The 24,896-nt window shown below is 44.6% G+C and overlaps 1 protein-coding gene across 1 annotated transcript in view; it reads left to right on the plus strand.

Annotated features, from left to right (window-relative positions):
• The window catches only part of TFAM (transcription factor A, mitochondrial), a 102,829-nt gene extending 78,196 nt beyond the window's left edge, over positions 1-24,633 (plus strand). Inside the window, exons 5-7 of the mRNA XM_077454165.1 lie at positions 333-428; positions 12,740-12,796; positions 24,110-24,633. Coding sequence (XP_077310291.1) covers positions 333-428; positions 12,740-12,796; positions 24,110-24,337 — 381 coding nt within the window. The 3' untranslated portion in view covers positions 24,338-24,633. The remainder of the gene's footprint in view (positions 1-332; positions 429-12,739; positions 12,797-24,109) is intronic.
• The last annotated feature ends 263 nt before the right edge of the window (positions 24,634-24,896 follow it).

The following is a 24,896-nucleotide window of genomic DNA, read 5'->3' on the forward strand; positions in this document are numbered from 1 at the left end:
CAGCACTGAAATGGAGTTAAGCTAGGAGACACCGGTCCCCTCAGAGATTAATATGTTTTCTCTTCAATTGCAGGGAACTAGTATATTGTTTTGGAATTTTTTTTTTATTATTTTTTTTTTTAACTGATCGAGTCTTCTTAAGATCCTTTTTGTTGAACAGCAAGGTACCATTTAAGAAGACAATGTGACTAGGGTTTGTTACATTCATAAGCAATTATTATTGTCTACATTTACCAGGTACACATCTATTAAATAAGTAAAGCTGTGTTATGAACTGTTTTAACTGTATCCTTTAGTTTACTGAATTCAGTTTGTTATATTTTATTATCTAGGAATCAAAATTACTTGGGAAACCCAAAAGAAATGTTAATGCCTTCGCAATCTTCCTGGCAGAAAATTACAATGAGACTGAAGGCAATACTTTTTCAGTAAGTGTATGCAAAACATAGTGCTTGTTTCTGAGGGTATTACAGGAAAGTCTTTATGAATACATTTATATGCTGAATATTTACACATATAAATTGCGTATCCTTGCGAATTATAAAAATCTTGACAAGAAACCCAGTATATTAAAAGCAACATGGTCCAATATCTAACCAAGTCAGAATATGCCAAATATCAGTACCAGGGTGCTCACTATTGTGTCCATTTTATGAAACTGAGATGAGCTATGATTCTGATGATTGCAGCTCATCTTAGATCATTATTGGTTTATTATACTGAGATGATGAGCGGAGAACATGCTCTCCGCTGACCATGTCAGCACACAGAGAATTTGTAATTTATAGAAACAGAAATTGTCAGTTATTGAAGGGATGATCTCGGCACTTCACTGGGGATCTCTGTCAGAGCTCTCCCTCCCAGATTCTCCAGGTCAAAGGTGGGGTGTCAGAGAAGGGGGAGTGTCAGAGAAGGGGGAGTGTCAGAGAAAATCCTTGGAGAACTCCCAAGCTCCTCACATGGATCTGTGATCCACGATCCAGTTTGAATCTTGGTCCTCTCCCCCAGGACAGTTTAAACCCACCTGTGACAGACAGTCTTCGCTCTCTGCCTGGGAAACACAGACAACACTGGTCTGTGAGAGCAAAAGGTTAGTATAAAGCTGTATCTGTGGAAACTGACAAGCTGTAGGCTTGCTCAACCTGATAGTTGGGGCCTATATATATATTGTATAGTTAGTGCCAAGGCACGGCTAGGTATTTGACTATTTTTGTTATGTTTGCTTTCTTAACCTCTTCGCGCCCGCCCTATAGCCGAATGTCGGCTGTAGAGCAGGCGCTTTCGTCCGGGTGGCCGTCCGTGGACGTCCTGTTGTTTACTTCCGCAATGCGCGCCGCCGCGCATCGGGGAAGTTCTGTGTTTGCCGTGTCCCCCGGGGACAGGCAAACACAGATCGCTGTATACGGCCAATCACAGCGGCCATTTGAAGCGCGATCGGCGTGTCCAATGGGAGATGATCTCATATGTAAACATATGAGATCATCTCTCAGCGCCGCTCTCCCTCCTCACACAGACAAAGTGTGAGAAGGGAGAGATGCAGCGGCCTTCAGTGTAAAAAAAAAAAATCAAAAAAAGTGCCATCCACCCCAGTGCTACCTGCCCCCAGTGCCATTTGTCCCCAGTGCCATCTGTCATCAGTGCCACATAGTGCCATCTGTCATCAGTGCCACGTATTAGTGCCATCTGTCATCAGTGCCACGTATCAGTGTCATTTGTCATCAGTGCCACCTGTCAGTGTCACGTGCCATCTGTTGTCAGTGTCACGTGTCATCAGTGGCACTCATCAGTGCCATCTGTCATCAGTGTCACGCGTCATTGGTGCCACGTATTAGTGCCATCTGTCATCGGTGCCACGTATTAGTGCCACGTGTCTTCAGTGCCACGTATAAATTTCCACGTGTCATCAGTGCCACATATTAGTGCCATCTATCATCAGTGCCACTTATAAGTGTCATCATTGCTACGTATCAGTGCCATCTGTCATCAGTGTCATTGTCCTGGTGCTCCAGGGCCTTCAAAAGTGTAATAAGTAGTCAACAAGTTAGATGTGTAATTTATGCTCCTAGAACACGTGATGGCGCTCCCTGCATGTTGGGCCTCTCTATGTGGGCAGGCTGTGAAAAAGTCCCACACACGTGGTATTGTAATACTCAGGAGGATTAGCAGAATTTTTTTGGGGGTGTCATTTGTGGTATACACATGCCATGTGAGAGAAATAACCTATTACAATGACAATTTTGTGGAGAAAAATAAAAAAATGAAAAATCTTAATTTTGCAAAGAATTGTGGGAAAAAAATAACATCAAAAAGCTCACCATGCCTCTTACTAAATACCTTGGAATGTCTACTTTCCAAAAAGGGGTCATTTGGGGGGTATTTGTACTTTTCTGACTTGTTCGGGTCACAAGAAGCGAGATAGGCCACCAGTACATCAGATGTGATCAATTTTGTGCGATTCGCACCACAGCTTGTAGACTCTCTAACTTTCATAAAGACCAAATAATATCCACTAATTTGGGTTATTTTTACCAAAGATATGTAGCAGTATAAATTGTGGCCAAAATTTATGAAGAAAAAGTAATAATTTGCATAATTCTGTCACAATTTTTTTTCATTTATAGCGCAAAAAATAAAAACCCCAGAGGTGATCAAATACCACCAAAAGAAAGCTCTATTTGTGGGAAAAAAAGGACAAAAAATTCATTTGGGTACAGTGTTGCATGACTGAGTAATTGTCATTCAAAGTGTGAGAGCAACGAAAGCTGAAAATTGGTCTGGGCAGGAAGGGTGTTTAAGTGCCCAGTAAGCAAGTGGTTAAACACTGTACAGCAACTGTATATAGATTTGTATACATCGCCAATAAACACCACACTTTTTGTTACTACCTCAATGGATTTGGTATCTGTGCCTGAAAGACTGCTTATCCCAGGGAGCTTTGTACCACCTACCTGTCCCCCAGGTTACATATGGTGGAGGCTGTGACCAGCTGTTGTGAGTTACTACTTAAAAGGACAGTACCTACTGTAACTAAACATGGAGGAAATCCTCTAACAATTGGTGTTATCCAACGCTGCACAACAGCAAGCCATCGCTATCGCACAGGAGCAAACCAAGGCACTGCGCCAACAGGAGCAATTGCAGAGGCTGCTTGAACAGCTAGCCACTGCTGCAAAAGCGGATAGGAAAACCCTGACTGCGGTTGTGGAGACGTTAGCACAGGTGTCATCTGCTAAAATTGATGATGTTGGAGACAAGCCCTCAGCCATCCATGTGGGTCGCTTTGTTTCTAAGATGACTGCAGATGATGCAGAGGCCTTTCTGCTAAGGTTTGAATGGACCGCTGAGAGGGAAGATTGGCGTGAAACCCAGTGGGCGGGACTGGTCACCCCCTTACTTTCTGGAGAACCGCAGGTGGCCTACTATGATCTGGAGTCGGCAAAAGCGGGAGACTATGAGAAAGTCAAGCAGGAAATCCTGACGTGACTTGGTGTCACCTTGGCCATTCGAGCATAACGGGTCCACAGCTGGTTCTTCCAACTTGAGAGGCCCCCAAGATCGCAGATGTTTGATCTAATCCACCTGGTGCGGAAATCTCTACAGTTGGAGCCCCTGTCTGCACCATAAATAGTGGAGCGTTCCTGGCCACAGTTTTGCAGCTCAGTTTCAGTGTCTTGGCAATCTTCTTATAGCCTAGGCCAGTGATGGCGAACCTTGGCACCCCAGATGTTTTGGAACTACATTTCCCATGATGCTCCACTACAATGCAGAGTGCCTGAGCATCATGGGAAATGTAGTTCCACAACATCTGGGGTGCCAAGGTTCGCCATCACTGGCCTAGGCCATCTTTATGTAGAGCAACAATTCTTTTTTTTCAGATCCTCGGAGAGTTCTTTGCCATGAGGTGTCATGTTGAACTTTCAGTGACCAGTATGAGAGAGTGAGAGCTATAATACCAAATTTAACACACCTGCTCCCCATTCATACCTGAGACCTTGTAACACTAACAAGTCACATTACATCGAGGAGGGAAAATGGCTACTTGGGCCCAATTTGGACATTTTCACTTAGGGGTCTACTCACTTTTGTTGCCAGCAATTTAGACATTAATGGCAAATGCAAATAAAAATCCAACAAATAAAAGGTTGAAGTTCCTTTTTAAAATCCTATTTTTCCTTGGTGGGGCTGTTACTCAGACTGCAGTCGCTGCAATAGGCATCTGTCAGTCCCTAAAGGACCAGTTTAGACAGGCCCAACTACCAAGGGCGCTATGTTTTGTCATAGACGCCATGGAAGATTCTATTCACCAGGCGTCATGCGCTTGTGCTAGTACACATGCATAGGACCCTGTGGTTAAAAGATTGGTCAGCCGAAGCACTTTGAAAAAGGCTTCTGACTAGTTTGCCTTTTCAATGGGATCGACTACTTGGGGATGATTTGGACAAATCCAAACGATTTCTAGTGAGAAGAGTACTCTTTTGCCAGTCAAAATAAAATAAAAATGTCCTTCATTTAAACTGACTCTCTTTCCCCTGTTCCAGGGGCATCTGCCTCTAGGCAGTGGGGAAGGCCTCCACTGTCGGACTCTAGAGGAAAGCCTCAGGGTCAGGACCAGGCATAGAAGACCTGGGGCCGGATATCTGCAGAATTCTAAAGCCTCGCTATCAAGAGGCGCCCTTCCCCCTTGCCAGAGTGGGGGGGGGGGGGAGACTTCTGCAATACTCAGAAGTCTGACAGTCTACAGTCCAGAAGAAGGCGTTCTTGCTTCAGGCAAGATCAATGCCATAAGAGAGTTGGTGCAGATGGTCAGGTTGAAAAGAGATTCCTCCATTCACCTTTGCATGAGGTTCTTAGGAAATATGGTGGCCTCATTCGAAGAGGTTCCCTATTCCCAGTTCCATTCAGGACTGTTTCAAAACAGTATCCTGCCTGATTAGAACAAAACAGTTCAAGCTTTAGATTTGCCAATGCGGCTGTCCCCAAAGGTGCCAGAGCCTCAGTTGGTGCTCGGTGTCCGGGAATCTGCAGAAGGAAAAAACCTTCATACCAGTTACTGGAAACTGGTAATGACAGATGCTAGCTTGAGTGAAGAGGGATGTCCTTTGCCTATCAGCAGTCACCAGCAGTTATTCCTGGGGGAGTGGCTCCTTCACCCTGGAATCTTTCTGGTTAAATGCCAAGGATGGGGGATCCCGGACTTAGATCTTTTGGCGTCCAGGTTCAACATGTAATTAGTCAACTTTATGTCAAGAACAAGGGATTCACTCGCATGCAAGACAGATGTGTACCCCATGGGGTTGGTTTCACTAAATTACATTTTTATCTTAGTTGCTGTCACAGCTTCTTTGCAAGATCAAGCTGGAAAGAAAGCCGGTAATTCTGGTAGCCCCAGCATGGCCCAGAAGGTCATGATATGCAGAAATCGTAAAGATGGCAGTGGAGGATCCATGGTCCCTTACATTACGCCCAGACCTACTCTCACAGGGGCCGATATTCCAACCTACTTTACGAACACTAAATTGAATGGCTTGGTTATTAAAAGCCACATTCTGAAGAAACGTGGGCTTTCCGGGTCAGTTATCTCTTTGATTAATGCACAGAAGTCAGCTTCCAGAACTATATATTATAGAGTCTGGAGGGCTTATGTTTCCTGGTGTGAATCCAAGGGTTGGCACCCTCGGAGATATAGGCAGAATTCTTGCCTTTTTACAATTAGGGTTAGAGATGAAGTTGGCCTTGAGTACTATTAAAGGCCAAGTCTCAGCTTTATCTGTCTTATTTCAAAGACCGCTTGCTACACATTCTTTAGTCTGGGGTTTTATACAGGTGGTGATGCGGATTAATCCATCAGTTAAATGACCTTTGAGCCCTTGGGACTTGAATTTAGTTTTGTCAGTGTTAGAAAAAAGGCCATTTGAACCGATACAGCATATTCCCTTAGTCCTGACAAGGAAGCTGGGGTTTCAGAATTGGCTGCTCTTTCTTGTAAAGAGCCATACTTGATGAGAGAGGTTTTTTGCCAAAAGTAATCTCCTGAACAAAGCTATTGTGCTGCCATAGTTTTTTCCAAAACCATGTTCCAGGGAAGAGTAGTCACTACATTGTCTTGATGTAGTGAGGGCAGTCAAAGTCTATTTATTTAAAAACGACTGCTCAGATTGGGAAGACTGATGTCTTATTTTTTTTTCTGTCCGACGGTTCTAAGAAAGGACAGGCAGCATCAAAATCCACTGCCGCTAAGTGGATTCGGCCGGTTATAATTCAGACTTATGATTTAAGGGGTAAGATTCCACCTTTTCAAGTCAAAGAGCACTCTACCAGGGCGGTTAGTGCTTCTTGGGCAGTGCATCACCAGGCCTCCATGGCTCAGATCTGTAAGGCCACACCCTGGTCTTCAGTACATACATTCACCAAGTTTTCAGGAGAATGTGAGGAGGCATGAGGATATCGTCTTTGGGCACAGTGTACTTGCAGGCAGCAGTAGAAGTCCTCAAGTCTAGGGGTTCCCTACGTGTTTTCTCTCCCTCCCCTCAAATAACATTGCTATGGGACATCCCACATAGTGATTACTATAGTGCTCGGTGTCCCATAATTTACGATAAAGAAAATAGAATTTTTATAACAGCTTACCTGTAAAATCCTTTTCTTGGAGTACATCATGGGACACAGATGTCCCTCCCCTCTTTTTGGGGTTTAGGTATATTGCTTTGCTACAAAAACTGAGGTACTCCTGGAAGGAGGAGGGGTTATATAGGGAGTGAACCTCCTGTATTGGGTATACCAGTGTCCATCACCTGAAGGTGCCTATATACCCACATAGTGATTACTATGGTGCTCTGTGTCCCATGATGTACTCCAAGAAAAGGATTTTACAGGTAAGCTGTTATAAAAGTCCTATTTTTATTCAATATATTAACCACTTTCAGACCGGACCATTTTGCTGGTTTAAGACCAGACCGCTTTTTGCGTTTTGCCACTGTGTCGCTTTAACTGAGAATTGTCATGTGACGTGGCTCCCAAACAAAATTGATGTCCTTTTTTTTCCCACAAATAGAGCTTTCTTTTGGTGCTATTTGATCACCCCTGCGGTTTCTATTTTTTGCGCGATAAAAAAAAAATGCGTCAATTTTGAAAAAACACATTATTTTTTACATTTTGCTATAATATCCCAAAAAAGTATAAAAAATTTTTTTTCTTTTCCTCAGTTTCGGCTGATACGTATTATTCTACATATGCAATTGATTGGTTTGCGCAAAAGTTATAGCGTTTACAAAATAGGGGATAATTTTATGGCATTTTTATTAATCATTTTTGTTTTACTAGTAATGGCAGCGATCAGCGATTTTTATTGTGACTGCGACATTATGGCGGACACATCCGACATTTTTGACACGTTTTTGGGACCATTGTCATTTATACAGCAATCAGCGCTATAAAAATGCACTGAATCCTGTGTAAATGACACTGGCAGTGAATGGGGTTAACCACTAGGCAGTGTAGGGGTTAAGTGTGTCCTAGGGGTGTGTTGCTAACTGTGTGGCTGTGTTGTACACATTACTGATCTCTGCTCCAATTACAGGGAGCAGAGATCCGTGTCACTGTTGCTAGGCAGAATGGGGAGATGCTTGTTTACTTTAGTATCTCCACGTGAGACGATCGCGGGTATCCCAGCGGCGATAGAGTCCGTGGGATCCACGATCGGACTCATGGAGGTCCCGACCGGCGCGGGTGCACACCACCGGCTGCGCGCACGCAATGTCACAGCAGCAAATTTAAAGGGACGTACCTGTACGCCCATTTGCCTGTCTGTGCCATTCTGCCGATGTAAATGTGTGTGCGGCGGTCGGGAAGTGGTTAATGAATACAAGAACAATTTCCAAAATGTTCACAAAACTGAGTCTTATAGAACATTTGTTTAGCTCAATACATGAAAGCAAGGTAATATTATAACTTCGATTTACAAAATCTTCAGGTTTTCTCAAATTAGTTGATGCAAAAATGAATACACCCCACAACAAAAACTACTACTTCATTTTTGTAATTTTGTAAGGACAGCGCTAAAGCCCCGTACACACGAGAGGACTTATGTCCGACAGACCTCCGAAGGAGTTCTGTCGGAGTTCCAACAGAGTTCTGACGGACTTTTCGACTGAGCGGACTTGGCCACACACAATCACACTAAACTCCGACGGATTCGAACGTGATGACGTACGACTGGACTCGAATAAGGAAGTTCATAGCCAGTAGCCAATAGCTGCCCTAGCGTCGGTTTTAGTCAGTCGGAATAGCATACACACGAGCGAATTTTTCGGAGGGACCGGGTCCGGCGGAGTTCCGTCGGAAAAATTTGAAGCATGTTCCATATTCTAAAGTCCGTCAGACTTTGGCGAATCAAAAGTCCGTTGCAGCCTACACACGATCGAATAGTCTGACTGAATCATTCCGTCGGACTTTGGATGTTCAAAAGTCCGCTCGTGTGTACGCGGCATTAGTCTTCTAGGCATGGAATGAACATTTTTCCATTCTTGAAGAACTACCTCTTTTAAAGCCGGATGCTGGATGGAGAGTGATGCTCAACTTGTCTCTTCAGAATTCCCCATAGATATTCGATTGGGTTCAGATCAGGAGACATACTTGGCCACTGAATCACTTTCACCCTATTCTTTTTCAGAAATGCAACAGTGGCCTTAATGTGTGTTTTGGATCATTATCATGTTGGAAAAGTGCATAACAACCAAGGGCACGGGGTGATGGTAGCATCTTCTCCTTCAATATAGAGCAGTACCTCTGTGAATTCATGATACCATCAATGAAATGCAGCTCCCCGACACCAGCAGCACTCATGCAGCCCCACAGAAAGCAACTGCCACCACCATAATTCACTGTAGGCACCATGCATTTTTCTTTGTACTCCTCTCCTTTGCGACGCCATACAGTTTTGAAGCCATCCGTTCCAAAAAACATTTATCTTGGTCTCATCACTCCAGAGTACAGAGTCCCAGTAGTCTGCTTCTTTTTCAGCATGGGCCCTGGCAAATTCTAGGCAGGCTTTTTTGTGACTGGGCTTTAGAAAAGGCTTCCTTCATGGATGACACCCATGCATGGCATTCCTCTGCAATAAATAAATAAGTAAAGTCGCGCTATGGAAAAACCAAAAAAACAAAGCAAGATCTCCAATGTGATAAAAATATAAAAGAAGTGAAGGAGGAAAAGAAAATATGCTGGGTTAGAGCTGCCTATGCCTGAAGCCCTCACCTCCTTAGTAGGGAGGAGAGGGAAATGAAGAGTATAAAATAAAAAGGTTATGGCGCTAAACCCTATCAGTGGTGTGTTAAATTGACCTATCACCACAAACTGGTGTTATTTAAAAAGAAATGCTATTAACAATATCGTGCAAAAACAATTTTGTATATATCCTAAAAGTATATATGCTAAAAGTATATCCTTGAAAAAAACCTAAAAAATATATGTGTGATCAATATTGAATCAACATGTGTGTTCCATCATAATTAAATCCAAAATAGATATTAAATTATCTTATACGTGTCAGCATACTATGAGTGAATACCAAAACATTCATTTAGATATACAAAATGGTGAAAATGTTGTTAGTATCCAACAGTGTGCTAGTTCAGAAAAAACTGTGCAAATACGTGCAAACAAAGTGCAAAAAAAGCGACTAGGGATCAGAACAACCAGGGATCAGAAATATGTTCAACCAATTTGAACGGATAGAGACGAACGGCTGAGTTTTTTCCACATGCATATGCTTTTAATGTCAAATGTGAGTAGTTCTTTATACAAATAAACGAACGATCTGGTTAAGAATGTATTACACTATGGATATGTCTTTTCTCATATATAATTAACGTTGGAGACCACACGGACGGAATAGTGAAACTTCACCCAGTGCACCAGCAGCAGCCAGAGAGCAACACAGTGGCTTACATTGTGAAGGTCCATCCAGCCCCATAAGGGGCATTAATTCTGGTGAGAGCATTTACACACTATAGCACTGAGTGGCGCACCGGGGATGAAGTTTTCTAATTGAAGACCCGCACTGTTTGCACGAGTGAATGAAATATTCCCTATTGACTTTACGCATCAATTACAGCAATAGTCTGAGGAGGCAGTATTATTAAGCCAAACATTAACTTTGGACTTATATTGGACATAGATGCGTCTTCATGCGATTATTGGTTGAACATATTTCTGATCCCTGGTTGTTCTGATCCCTAGTCGCTTTTTTTGCACTTTCTTTGCACGTATTTGCACGGTTTTTTCTGAACTAGCACACTGTTGGATACTAACAACATTTTCACCATTTTGTATATCTAAATGAATGTTTATTATATTTTTGGTATTCACTCATAGTATGCTGACACGTATAAGATAATTTAATATCTATTTTGGATTCAATTATGATGGAACACACATGTTGATTCAATATTGATGACACATATATTTTTTAGGTTTTTTTTCAAGGATATACTTTTAGCATATATACTTTTAGGATATATACAAAATTGTTTTAGGAAATTTTTGCACGCTATTGTTAATAGCATTTCTTTTTAAATAACACCAGTTTGTGGTGATAGGTCAATTTAACACACCACTGATAGGGTTTAGCGCCATAACCTTTTTATTTTATATTCCTCTGCAATGTTCGCCACATTGTGTCACAGGAAACAATCGCTTCAGTCTGGCTTTTTACTTCTTTAGCTAACTGCAGTGAACTTGGATGGCGATTTTCTTCAATGCTTCTCATCGGAAGATGCTCCTATCGAGGTGTTAACTTCTGTGAACGGCCTGGACATCTCTGTGAGATGGTTGCAGTTCCATCTTTGTTAAATTTTTGTATCACTTTTGCTACAGTATTCTGACTGATAAGTAAAGCTTTGCTGATCTTCTTGTAGCCTTCGCCTTTCTTGTGTAAATACATTTTTCTTTCTCAGGCCTTGTGACATTTCTCTTTCATGTGGTGCCATCGAATGGGAAAGTGTTTTCTTTAAGTATATAATCAACTGTCTGCTGGACACCTGTTTAATAATTAGATTGCCTGTAGTTGAATTATTGTTAGGATTTTGTTGTCCACAATTTAGCTTTGCTCCTGCTTCATTGGGGGTATTCCTTTTTTCAACATGGTCTTGAATGAATTTGTTAGGAAAATTTTTATTTTATTTTTTATTGGTGTGTGTGTGTGTGTGTGTGTGTGTGTGTGTGTGTGTGCGCGCGCGCACGCAAATTAACAAGTCTTGGTTGAAATCAATTGCCCGCATTTGTGGGAGTATTTTGTAGTATAGTGTCCAATAGAAAATGTTGATTCTGAAAGGAAAGTAAAAGTTTTTTTGACAAATCTGTTGGGGTACACCCATTTATGCTGAGATATATAATATACACACGCATATTTACCAGCCACTTTTAGGTATCCCTTGCTAATACTAAGTTGGATTCCCTTTTGCTTTCAGAACTACCTTAATTCTTCGTGGCTTAGATTCAACACGGTATTGCAAACATTCCTCAGAGATTTTGGTCCATATTGACATAGCATCACGCATTTGCTGCAGTTTTTGTGGCTACACATCCATGATGTGAATCTCCCATTCCACCACATCGCAAAGTTGTTCTAATGGATAGCGATATGGTTACTGTGGAGGCCATTGGAGTACAGTGAACTAATTTTATTTTACAATCACTTTTATGTGATGCTCAATAAGTACTAAGGAGCCCAAAAGTTTACCAAGAAAATATCCCCTACACCAGGGGTCTCAAACTGGTGGCCCTCCAGATGTTGCAAAACTACAAGTCCCATCATGCCATTGCCTTTGGGAGTCTTGCTCTTAACTGTCAGCCTTGCAATGCCTCATGGGACTTGTAGTTTTTCAACAGCTGGAGGGCCACCAGTTTGAGACCTCTGCCCTACACCATTACACCACCAGCCTGAACCTTAGCAGGATGGATCCATGCTTTCAGGGTATTTATGCCAAATTCTGACTCTAACATCTTTATGTTGCAGTTGAAATTGAGACTCATCGGACCAGTCATTGTTTTTCCAATCTTCTATTGTCCAATTATGCTGAGCCTGTGACAATTGTAACCTCCGTTTCTTGTTCTTAGCTGACAAGAGTGGCACCTGGTGTGGTCTTCTGCTGTTGTAACCCATCTGCTTCAAGGTTTCATGTGTTGTGAATTCAGAGATGGTATTCTGCATACCTTGTAATGAGTGGTTATTTGAATTAATGTTGCCTGCTATCATTTCAAACCAGTCTGCCCTTTCTCCTCTAACATCAACAAAGCATTTTTGTCCACAACTGGATATTTTCTCTTTGTCGTAGATAGTAGCAGTTTTTAATAGTAGTTTTTGAAACACTCAGACCAGTGTGTGTGTGTGTGTGTGTGTGTGTGTGTGTGTGTGTGTGTGTGTGTGTGTGTGTGTGTGTGTGTGTGTGTGTGTGTGTTTTTATAAAAAAAATAGATATATAATATATACACACAGCTATCACAATTCAACAAGAAGTATATTGTATTCAATAATATGCAGACTTTAGAATTTATTATTATATTTTTTTAAGCAAAGTATGGTTGGGAATAAAACTTGTGCTGTTCTTGCAGTTATGGAGGTCTTAGAGTGTTTAAGCCCTTCTTCCATATATAGTATTATCTGCTTAAAAGCCAAAAAATAAATAAAACAGCAGAGAGCAAGACAGAGGAAGAAACTATTAATGCTATTATTGTCTTGCAGGCAAAGATGAACCACATAGTGCATCAGTGGGAAAATTTGCCTAGCTCAAAAAAACAGGTAAGAGTTATTAGAATGTGGCCTTTTTGATTACCAACATCATGATATCTTTTGATGAGATTACATTGTTGTTTTGATGGTGTAGCTTTTGAATATATTATTGTTTTTAATAGAGGAAGTTCCATCAAAACGCTAAGGCACTAAACAATGTTTGAAGAAACCTTTCCATCACTGCTGTTTGCTGTGAAAGCTAAGATGTTCATATTGGTTGTATGTGGCCTTTACTTTTACTTGAAACTGCACAAAGAAAATAATTTCAGAGCTAAATACAGCATTAAATTGTGATGCAAATTACATTTTAATGCTTTCAGCCATGGGAAGTTTTTCTGGTCCTGTTAACTCCAAATTAGGTCACATAGATCTATGGATTCCAATCCATTTTACTAGCTCCCTATCCAAGCTCACCCGCTCCCCTTTTCCCCATGGATAGGCTAAACCCGGCCATAGTCGGTTTGAATCTTAGCCAGTTTAGCAGGAACTGGCCGAGTGTATGGGCAGGCTAAATGTGCCAAGTTGATCAACTTGGGTACAACCAGCCTAACTGTTTTTACATGCGATTGTCGCTAGAATGGCTGCTATAGCTGCTAGTAATAATCACTGTCTTCTCCCAGCGGGGACTGCTTCCCCCACCTGACTCCATTCACTCCTGAGCGAATTTAATGTCTCAGCGGGAGGAATTTCCCAGTCAGCGTGGTCCAGTGTTAATTTTAGCAGCAAATTTCAATTTAGTTTTAAGACTAAAATGGCACTTCTCTTATGTTCACCGACTGACACAAATCCTCTCTTAGCCATTGAGTTGTTACGCCACCTTTAGGAGAAGACTAGGCATAACATGTTATGAAAAAAGCAGAACTTTTAGTTCCGCCCAAGGGGCGGTACCTTAGGTAACAACCCCCCAGCCTGCCATGCAGCATCAGTTTTATTTTGCCTAGTGAAGGAGAAGGACCTAGGAACCCTGCGGGCCCATCAGTCCATGTTTTCTTTTCTTACATCAGGGGACACAGAGCCATAGCAATAACTATGTGGGTTATATCGGCATATCAGGTGCTGGACACTGGCACGCCCCTTAAGGCATAAACTTCCCCCATATAACCCCTCCCATTACTGGAAATCCTCAGTTTTTTCGCCAGTGTCTAAGGTGTTGGGCACGTGTAAGGATGTGTGTACTGAGCTCCACGGGCAGTAATCCTTTGATGCGAGCCAGCCATCCTTACCGGATCCGTTCTGATGTCTCTGTAATGGACTAAATGAATGGTACACGGGCCTCGTTGTCCAAAGGCACGAGGTTTTGCTTGCAAATGCTTTTAAGCTGGGCCCTGGGATCCAGTACTTTTTGGTAGTAAGGCAGGGTCTTCTCACAGGTCCAGGATTGCGGGATTACCTGAGTGTACCCCTGTTCCTGAAGGTTTCCTTTCAAGGTCTCTGAGCCTACCGTGAAGGGCAAAGATTGGGCTTTTTATCTCTGATAAAGCCCTGCGGCGGAAAGGTAGGGGAGATTTTCTGCAAGGAATCTCTCCTTCCATGTATTTATGTTGTCATGTAATGTCTGTGTCACCACTGGAGGCTGTATTGAGAACTCACCACTCTGACGCGGGAAACAGCAGAAGCTTTCACTCTCCTCTCCGTTCAAGCCAGCTCAGGCCCTCAGGTATGAAGGGGGGTCTGATCTAATTCCCTAGTTGAAAAGGGGGGGCATTTTTGCATGGGGGCGTGGCTAAACGGAGTCAGACGCCGGCCACACTTGGAGGAAGTGTTTTAAGCTACACAAGCAGAGCTGCAGTATGGCGGTGGAGGAACAGAGCAGAGTGGTTGCTGACAGGTTTGACACAGGCATTGTATTGTACAATAGCCTAGCAAGGGAAACATTATTTTTCTGGTACTGCCTCTGCTTTGTCATGTAAGCTATGAGGGTTCTAAGGGGTTAATGGTATACAACAAACTAAAAACCCTTCCAAAAGAATGTCTGTCTAAAAAGAAAAATACGGCCATTCAGATGAAGCCGTCAAGGGTAGAACACTTCTGTCCCTGTATTTCATACAAACAGGTTTTTCTTCTACCATTTAAAAGATTATTGCTATGTCTCTCCAGAGTAGGACTAAACATAGCAGTTTCCCATCTAGTCCTCTGGGCACTTTTGTTGAGGTGCAGGAGGCTGGGGATCAGGTAGATCCTCCCAAATATTGGAAGATACTTATTTTTTCCTCTTCAGAGGATCCCAACAGGTAGGGAGTAGCCGCACAAGTCAGGTGTTAGTCTAATCCTTTACTTAACCCTTTTGTTGCCTGCCGCAGGCTCTTGAGGTATCTACCACTAATAGAGTTCATTTGAACCTCCCCCAGCTGGGAGTCCATTTAACATGGTGTCCTATGGACAAGTTCTATAGTGCAAGTTTGCAAGATGCAAAAAGCACTAAAAATGCATAGCTATGTATTCTGAATTGGAACATTTTTATGAAAGAAATGGGGGGGTTCCAGCTATTAATGCTGCAATCACCTCAGTGAGCAGAGTCTCACATGTCCAGTGGATAATGCACTGATGTTAAAGTTGGATTTTCCTTTTAAAGACAAGATGTCTTTTGCAGTTCTGGCTGCAATTGGAGTAGCTCAGTCCATTAACCCCTTAACATCTGCTCCACTATTGTGGTGGAGCACATTTTAGGTCAAGCCAATGCATTGGAATGTGGACTCCAAGGGGTTAAGGAACAGGTGTGAGATGCCTGAAAGTTCTGCCTGATCAGCACATGTCTCACAGATGCTTAGAAGGACCTGATCATTGAAGCTTTATGGCTTATACTTGGACTAGTGCATTTTTGCAGAGGTCAGTTGCTGAGATATTGGTCAGCCGAAGTACCAGGTGAAAACCCTTAGCCAGTCTGTGTCCCTTCCTGGGGTATGACTATTTAGAGTGGATAAGTACATCCAAAAGGGGTAAAGCTCTCTTTACCAGTAAAATGAGGTTCAAACAGTTCTCCTTTAATCATGCAGCCTCTCCTATGCCTGGGCTATCTGCCTTTAGGCAGTCTCAATGGTCTCAATCGTCAGGTTCAGGAGAAAGTTCCCAGGGACAGCACCAGGATCTTGGGGGCAGAAAGCCCATGAAGCAGAATGCTAAGGCCTTCTCATGAAGGAGCACCCCCACTTGTTTGAGTGAGGGGGAAGGTCCTGCGATTCTCAAAGTCTGGCAGGAACAATGTTAAGAGCAGAGTGATTTCTGAGATTTTTTTTTCTCTAGGTTACATCTAGAGTTTCTAGAGCCCGGATGGCCCAGTCTGCTTTCGATCCGAGGGTTCGGGTCCTGTTTGGGTGCTGCCTGTGGGGTCCTTGGGGCTGCTGATGTGCCAGTCTTATGCAAGAGTGTCCGTCTCCTCAAAGAATGCTCCTAAGGTTCCAGAGGAAAAAAAAGGAGAAAGAAAGTGTCTCTTTCTGGTCTCTGGATCAGCTGTTATCCCAGTCGGCGATATCAGAGATTCCCTTAGTGGAACAGGGGTTTTTGGCTCAAACCTTTTAAGGTTCCAGAGCCAAGTAGAGAGGTAAGACCCACTCTAGATCTCGGAGATCTGAATCGGCACTTAAACAGCTGATCCTTTCATAATTCGATCGGCTGCAAGGAGGGGAGTTGCATATCTCCATGTTACAACGTTTGCCACTTACCAAAAATCTCTGAGGTTTGAAATATAAAATTATTTTTATCAATCGTGGCACTGCCATTCGGCTTAGCCACAGCACTATGAGTGAACAGAAGGAGGTGATTCTGGTGGCCTCAGCGGGTCCCAGAAGATCTGAATTTATCGAGATCATAAGGAGGGCAGTTGAAGTCCTTGGACTCTGCCATTATAGTCAGACCTTCTTGCACAGGGTCTGGTATTTCATCCTACTTTACAGACAAGGAGTTTAACAGGTTTGACTGTTGAATCCCACTCTATAAAAGATTGTGGGTGATCTCCTTCAGTAGTGTCTACTTTGACTAATGCCAGGAAGCCGGCTTCCAGAGTCACTTAATATAGAATCTGGAAGGTATAGGTTTCTTGGTATGGATCCAGGGGTTGGCACCCCAGGATGTATGTCAATAGGCAGGATTCCTGCTTATGGGATCTGAAATGAAGCTGGCCTCGACTTTTATCAAGAGCCAGATCCAGGCTGATGTCGATGTCCTTTCCTACGGCCTCTTGCTTCCCACTCTTGGTGCGTAGCTCATTCAGATGGTAACAGTTTATTCCCCTTATCAAGTCACCTCTAAATCCTTAGGATTTAAGATTGGTCTTGTCGGCTTTGTTAAATCAGCCGTTTGAACCTCACGAGAAATTCTCTTGGTTCTTTGACAAGAAAGATAATCTTTTGCTTGCCATTTCTTCTGCTAGAAGAGTATTGGAACTAACGGCTCTGTCTTGTAAGAGCCATATTTCGTCATGTATAAGGACGAGGTGATTTGATGTCCTCATCCTGAATTCTTACCAAAAGTGGTAACAGGTTTTCATTTAAACCAAGATATTTCTTCCTTCTTTCTCCCTAGAAGCCTTAATCTGGGGAAGAGAAAGCTCTTGATGTAGTAAGAGCGTTCAGAATCTATTTAAGGGCGACCACTCAGGTTCGCAAAACACAGGTTTTGTTTGTACTGCCAGAGGGTCCAAGATATGGACAGGCAGCGTCAAGATCCACTATTTTCCAGATGGGTTTGTCAAGTGATTGATCAAGCTTCAGCTTAAAGAAGAAAATTCTTCCCTCTCATATTAAGAGCACACTCATCCAGGGCAATTAGTGCCTCTTGAGTGATGCATCATCAGGACTCTATGGCTCAGATCTGTAAGACCGCAACATTGGTCTTTGGTTCAGACGTTTATCCGATTTTTTAATTGATATTAAAGCTCATGATGATATTGTCTTAGGGCACAGCATACACTGCAGGCTGCAGTATGAGTCTTCTGGCCTCCTGTTTCCTTGATTCTGACCCCCCCCCCCCCCCCTTCAGTTGCCATTGCTCTGGGACATCCCACATAGTTATTACTATGGCTCTGTGTCCCCTGATGTAAGAAAAGAAAATAGGATTTTTTAAAACAGTCCTTTTCTTTGATGTACATCAGGGGACACAGAGTTCTCTCCCTTCTTCTTATACACTTTGATTGCTTGGCTACAAAACTGAGGACTCCCATTAATGGAAGGGGTTATATGGGGAAGTTCACGCCTTAAGGGGCGTGCCAGTGTCCAGCACCTGATATGCCGATATAACCCACATAGTTATTACTATGGCGCTGTGTCCCCTGATGTACATCAAAGAAAAGGATTTTACAGGTAAGCTGTTTTAAAAATCCTATTTTTTCTGCAGAAGCTTTGCCTTTTGCGCAAGACTAAAGGTCCTGTGATCTGCTATCAACAGCCGGCTGGGTGACAGGCTGGATACCCTTATCCTTGTAGTCTCTCCAGCCTGGCCAGCGAGCGTGTGCAGATCAGAGCTGTGCGCTGGGTCGGCTACGATGTACCTCAGCTCCAGAGGTGGTCGGTGAGCATTAATACTCTGGGGCACACATATGACCGGGCTACTGATGTCTGCGTCACAGTGTGCCGAGCCAACAGCCACCCTGTACTGATCAGAGAGTGGGTCTGTGATGGAATGTTTCCCAGCTCTGCAGGACTGTTAAATACAGCTCTCCCTGCCTCAGTGGGGCTGGGCACTTGATTCAGGGGTTCCTCACCTCCCTCTCTTCACTACCTGTCTCTATCTTCCCCCGCCCACCCCGTGGGGGATGCTGCAGGTGGCTGCTGAGCGGTGTTTGTGTCATGGCTGGGGCTCTCACCTGGGGGGACTACGCTGGTTGGCTGTGCCCTGATGTGTGTTCTCTCCCTGGGGGGTGCCTGGTGTCTGTGTCTATCGATCGCTGCGGCGCTGTGCACCGCCATTTCTCTGTCACTGTCCCTCGTGGTATTCAGTGTTCGGCGGCCATCTTAGGTGAGGGCAAGAAGCAGCATGCTTTCCTATAGCTCGGCGGCCATTTTACCTGTGTTTATGTCCTTTATACTGGACGCTCAGCGGCCATTTTCTTGGAGCCTGAACACGTGGAACGGTTTCAGCACCATAAGCAGCAGCTTTGGATGACACAGTGTGATCTCCTATGCACCTGGGAGCTGACAAGGGACACAGGCACTACTAGCTGGACAGCCCAGAACCAGTCAGGGTGGTGAGTCCTGTGGGAAAGAGCCCCTCAGCCAGCAGCAGTTAGGAGGGTGGAACCATGGCTGTCCTAAGTCCCCATCAGGTGGCACACAGGGTAGGGTCAGCATGGCTTCAGAAACTGGTGTTTCTTCCCCCGAAATCCAGGCAATTGCAACCGGTTTGCCTGCAGATTTTGCAGTGCCTCTGGACGCTTTGTCGGCAGTCGTCAATTCGTTAGTTTCCAAGATGGACGTGGGCGCAAAGGTGTTAAAAAGCGGTCGTTCCCCCCCTCCTCTGGGGAGAGCTCTGGCACAGACTCTGGCCCTACTGAGGCTGGTGACCCCTGTTCTGTCGTTTCAGATTATGCTGACCAGGACCGATGGGACAGTGAGGATGAGTCCCCGTCTGGGTCCGTGCGCTTGTTGGAGCATTTATCACAGTTGTGCGTGATAACCTGAATATTCAGGAGCCAGCGGATCCTTTTGCTGATCTAGCGGTTTCTTTTGGGTCCCGTAAGCCAGCCCGTTCACCTAAGGTGTTTCCATATCTGACTTATTTTGATAAGTTAATTTACAAGGAATGGGGTCGACCTCAACGGACCTTTTCGGTCCCCAAATATATGGCAGTGCGCTACCCCTTTGAGGAGAGCCTTCTCAAGAAATGGTCGGCTCCTCCGGTCATGGACCCCCCAGTATCCAGGTTAAACAAAGTAACCACGATCCTGGTAGAGGGGACTCCTGCATTTAAGGACCCCATGGACAGGAAGGCCAAGGCAGTGGCTCGTTCCTTGTTTACGGTTGTGGGGTCACCCATGCGACCAGTACTGGCATCCGCACTTGTGTCGCAAACACTGAGTGGGCAAAACTGTTGCACAGCAAATTGGAAGAACAGGCTTCTCCTGTCTGCGTGGAACTAACTAGCAGACCAACTAGTGCAAGGCCTGAAGTACGTTTGTGACGCGGCCCTGGTTACTCTCCCTCTGTTATCCAGGGCTTCAGTGTCAGCAGTGGTGCCGAGGCTCCTGATTTACTTAAAATGCTGGTCTGCTGACCAGGCATCCAAAAAAGCCCTGACGGATCTTCCCTTCCTTGGCGACCGGCTCTTTGGAGCCTCTTTGCATGACATTATTAAAAATGCCACAGGTGGTAAGAGTACTCTACTCCCACAGGCCAGGAAGGCTAAGGAGCCACGCCGTAGGTGAGGGCCCTAATTTTCGTCTCACAAACCGCTTTTTCGTCCGACCAAGCATCCCCAGCCCGACAGGATGACCACTGAAGGAACAAAGCGTCCCTGGAACCATAAGCCTGTGAGCAAAAGTGCTACTGCATGAAGGTTTACCCGCAACTCGGATGGGGGTTCGCCTTCGGGAGTTTGCAGCCCGTTGGACCTCTCGGCTGTCCGACCTATGGGTCTGCGATCTGATTTCCTCTGGCTACAAGATAGATTTCCTCTCTTGGCCGCAAAACAGATTCTTCCCCTCCAGCATACCCATACTCCCGGCTCGCCGGGAGGCCCTTTTGGGGGCGGTAAGGGACCTGCTGAGTCGTGGGGTGATGTTACCTGTTCCGGACTCTGAACATCTCCAGTGGTTCTACTCAAACCTGTTTGTAGTCCCCAAGAAGGAAGGGGTACATCCAATCTTGGATCTAAAAGCCCTCAATTACTTTGTGAAAATACAGAGGTTCAGAATGGAATCAGTTCGCTCAGTAGTCGCTGCACTCTATCAAGGGGACTCCCTGGCGTCCTTAGACATCCAGGATGCGTACCTGCACATACCCATATGCCATAAGCCCACTACCAGTTTGTGGCTCTCCCTTTTGGTTTGACATCAGCCCCCCCCAAGTCTTTACCAAGGTATTGGTTCCTGTTTTGGCGTTGCTACGGCAACGCGGGATCACGATCGCAGGATACCTAGACGATCTCCTCCTAAGAGCATCTTCTGCCTCAGCGTTAGAGGAGGATGTGGCGATCACCATGCAGACCCTGCAGGAATTTGGGTGACTGTTGAACCTGAAGAAGTCGGTGATCATACCAACTCATTGTTTGGAGTACCTAGGCTTACTGCTGGAATCCATAGAAGCCAGAGTTTTCCTCCCTTCAGAGAAGGGGCAGACTCTCAGAGCCGTGGTGAAACTGCTAATGAACCGCGAGTGGTCTACACTATGCTTCTGCATGCGAGTCCTGGGACTCGTGGTGGCCTCCTTCGAGGCAGTACCGTATGCCCAGTTCCACACCAGAGTCCTGCAGAAGGAGATTTTGACAAAATGGGACAAATCTCCGTTGTCCCTGGATCGGCAGATTCAGGTGAGCCAGTTAGTCAGAGATTCCCTGCTCTGATGGCTGAGGTCCCCGGCACTTGTGTCCGGGAAGTCGTTCCTACATCTGAAATGGACAGTGATCGCAACAGATGCCAGCCTATCAGGCTGAGGTGAAGTAATGGTAGTTCAGTTGACCCAGAGCCTCTGGTCGGTGGAGGAATCCAAGTTGTCGATCAATCTGCTCGAACTGAGAGCGGTCAGGCTATGCCTCTCCAGACAGACATCTCAACGGCTGTGGCATACGTCAATCGCCAAGGAGGAACAAGAAGCTAGGCTGCCACACGGGAGTTTGCTTACATACTTCGGTGGGCAGAGCGACATTTACCAGCCCTGTCGGCCATTTACATCCCGGGAGTGGAGAACTGGCAGGTGGACTATGGGAGTCACCAGATGCTGGACCCAGGAGAATGAGCATTGCATCTGGAGGTGTTCAGGCTACTGTGCCCGCGGTGGGGCACACCAGACGTGGATCTTCTGGCCTCCTGTCTCAATCGGAAGGTGCTCAGATTTGTGTCCAGGACAAGAGATCCGTGGGCAGACGCGTCAGACGCGCTGGTGGTTCCATGGGGTCAGTACCAGCTGATCTATGCCTTTCCTCTGCTGAAACTGTAACCACGTCTGCTTCGCAGAGTGGAGGCTGATGGGATCCCAGTAATACTGATTGCCCCAGATTGGCCTCAGCGTCCCTGGTACGCAGACCTAGTGTGCCTAGTGGCAGACGCTCCTTGGCGACTGCCGTTAAGAGAAGACCTTCTGTCTCAAGGTCTGAGTCTCCATCCTGCTTTACCATCGCTGGTTTTAACGGCATGGCTTTTGAGAGCCAGGTGTTGAGGAACCGGGTTCTTTCGGGCTCGGTGATCCCAACTATGCTGAGGGCACGCAAATCTTCTCAAGATATATCATCGTACCTGGAAGGCCTACATCTTCATGTGTGAGGAGAAAGGATGGCATCCGCGCTCCTTTTCTATATCCAGGGTCCTGCTGTTTCTTCAGCAAGGAGTAGACCAGAAGTTGGCTTTGAGCACCATCAAAGGATACATTTCAGCTTTGGCTGTCTTTTTTTAGCGAACCCTGGCATCTCACTTTCTAGTGAGCACTTTTGTTCAAGGGGTGTGGCATGTCGTTCCTCTGGTGTGTCTATCGTTACCCCAGTGGGCTCTGAACCTGGTATTATCGGCGCTGCAAAAACCGCCATTTGATAATATCAGAGAGATCCCTCTGTTGACTCTCTCCCAGAAAGTGTTCTTTCTAGTGACCATTACATCGGCCAGGAGGGTTTCAGAACCTGGCGGCCTTGTCCTGCAAGTCGCCCTACCTGGTTATCCACAAGGATAAGGTGGTGTTGCGTCCTCATCCTTCCTTTTTGCCAAAGGTGGTTTCGGCGTTTCACATCAATGAAGACATTGTGTTACCTTCTCTGTGTCCTAAGCCAACACAGCCTAAGGAGGTGGCCCTCCATTCCCTGGACGTGGTTGGGGCTCTGAGGATGTATTTGTCTGCCACGGCTCCCTTCCGGAAGTCAGACTCCCTGTTTGTTTCGGTGGCTGGTCCGAAGAAAGACATGGCGGTCTCGTCGGCCACCATTTCCAGGTTGATCAGACAGATTGTAGTACAAGCCTACGCCTTGAAGGGGCAGGTGCCCCCCTTTCTGGTCACGGCCCACTCCACAAAGGCAATCGGAACGCTCAAGTGTGTAAAGCAGCGATTTGGTCGTCTGTTCACACTTTTACAAAGTTCTACAAGGTAGATGTCCATGCATCGGCTGATGCCTGTTTTGCAGGTGGCTGTATAATTGCAGTTGCACATAAAAAATGTTCCTGTTTTTTTGGGTAAAAACGCAGTATCTTTAAGTTAATGCTCTGTTGCATTTGTTACCAAAGTTTTGGTGCAGTTTGAGGGTAGAGTCTCTGTTGAGGAGCACCCTGGTGGTTATACCACACACTGTCTTTTTTTGTGGGTAAAGTTTATACTAGTTCCCACATGCCATGCTGGATGAATTTGTTATGCTGTTTTCCCACCCCTCATTTTGGCACTGCTTGGGGACGTACCAATGGCTAAGAGAGGAGCTGTGTCAGTTGATGAATATAAGAGAAAATAGGATTTTTTTGTACTCACCGTAGAATCCTTTTCTCTGTATTGCATTGAAGCCTTTGCATTGAGTGTGCACAAGTAGCGCTGTGCTTTCAGAATGGTCCCGCCGTCTTCTGGGACCTGTGTATGTCCCAAAAGGCACCATGGTGAAGGAGGAGCTGGGTACAATTTTCTTATTTTAGCCAGCAGGCTAAAAAAAAAAAACACACCAGAATCCTGCATCCACACAAGCAAGGTAGATTTAGGAATTGCCCCCACCATTGGAATACACTGATCAGCACTTCTGCCATTGATCAAATGGAAATTTTCCAGCAGGTATGTTCAACAGACACTGGTGTAACAATCCACCTCTGTCAAACAAGGAGGGCTACACAGAACAAAAATTTGTCCAGTCTCTGCTATTGCATTTATTGTGGCATGGCTGGAAGTGGTTAAGGGACTGACCAAGAAAGTTTGCAGCAGTGGCTGTTTAGCCCACCAAGACCTGCACAACATGTCGCTGTCCAGAGAGTAGACAGGACAGTAAACAATTTTAGAGGGGCAGGAGCATAAATTTAAAGGATGATGTTATAAAAGTTATCCTTTTAAGGTGAATGCTACAATAATTAAAATATATAAATACTGAAAATGCACTGTATCACCACTGGATTACTTAAGACAAGAGGTTATTGTTTAATCATCCTGTTTGCTTTTGTGTTTTGCAGATCCTATAATTGCATTACAGTCGTTTTTATTTTATCATTCTTTTCTCTTCTGACAGGTATATTTTCAGTTATCTGAAGATGACAAAGTCAGATACCAAAACGAGTTAAAGGCTTGGGAAGAACAGATGATCGAAATTGGTCGTGAAGATCTTGTTCGAACTCGGATAAGAAAACGTCTTGTGAAAGAAACATTTGTGTCAGCAGAGAGGGAATCTGGAAAAAAGAAGTCGTCTTCTAAACCTGCTGAAGGAAGGACAAGAGGTCCTAAAAAGCATGAAGAGTAAAGTCATGAGGATTTACAGTACTTAAATACCCCACAGACTGTGCAATGTGGTTCCTTAAGGAGGACAATAGCAAGTGGCATACTGTCACTTCGCAACACATGCAGCAGCTTGCCTATACAAAGGATTTTTCTGTATGTTCATGTGACATTTTATCCTACAAGGGAAAAAAACTTTACATGTGTCCAGCTTTTTCATATCATTCTGAGTCCAGTAAGAGCATTTTGTTCTGCCAACAAATTATTTAACTTCTTTAATTTCAGCTATTTGTGTGTGTTGATTAAATAATTTCACATTTACTGTGTTGCATTTGTTTTGTTTGTAGTAGACTAGCATTAAAAAAAACAGGAGTGTACTTTTCATTTTTTTTACTTTGTTGAAACAAATGTGAAAACCGTTAAATGGTCCAAAATATGGTTACTGGTTGCATTTAGACTTCCCCTAGATGTCAGATCTCCCAAACTTCCCCTAGATGTCAGATCTCCCAAACTTCCCCTAGATGTCAGATCTCCCAAACTTCCCCTAGATGTCAGATCTCCCAAACTTCCCCTAGATGTCAGAT

This window comes from Lithobates pipiens, unplaced genomic scaffold, assembly GCF_037356315.1.
Source record: "Lithobates pipiens isolate NorthernLeopardFrog02 unplaced genomic scaffold, aLitPip1_a1.2 Scaffold_25, whole genome shotgun sequence".
Classification (NCBI taxonomy): Eukaryota; Metazoa; Chordata; class Amphibia; order Anura; family Ranidae; genus Lithobates; species Lithobates pipiens.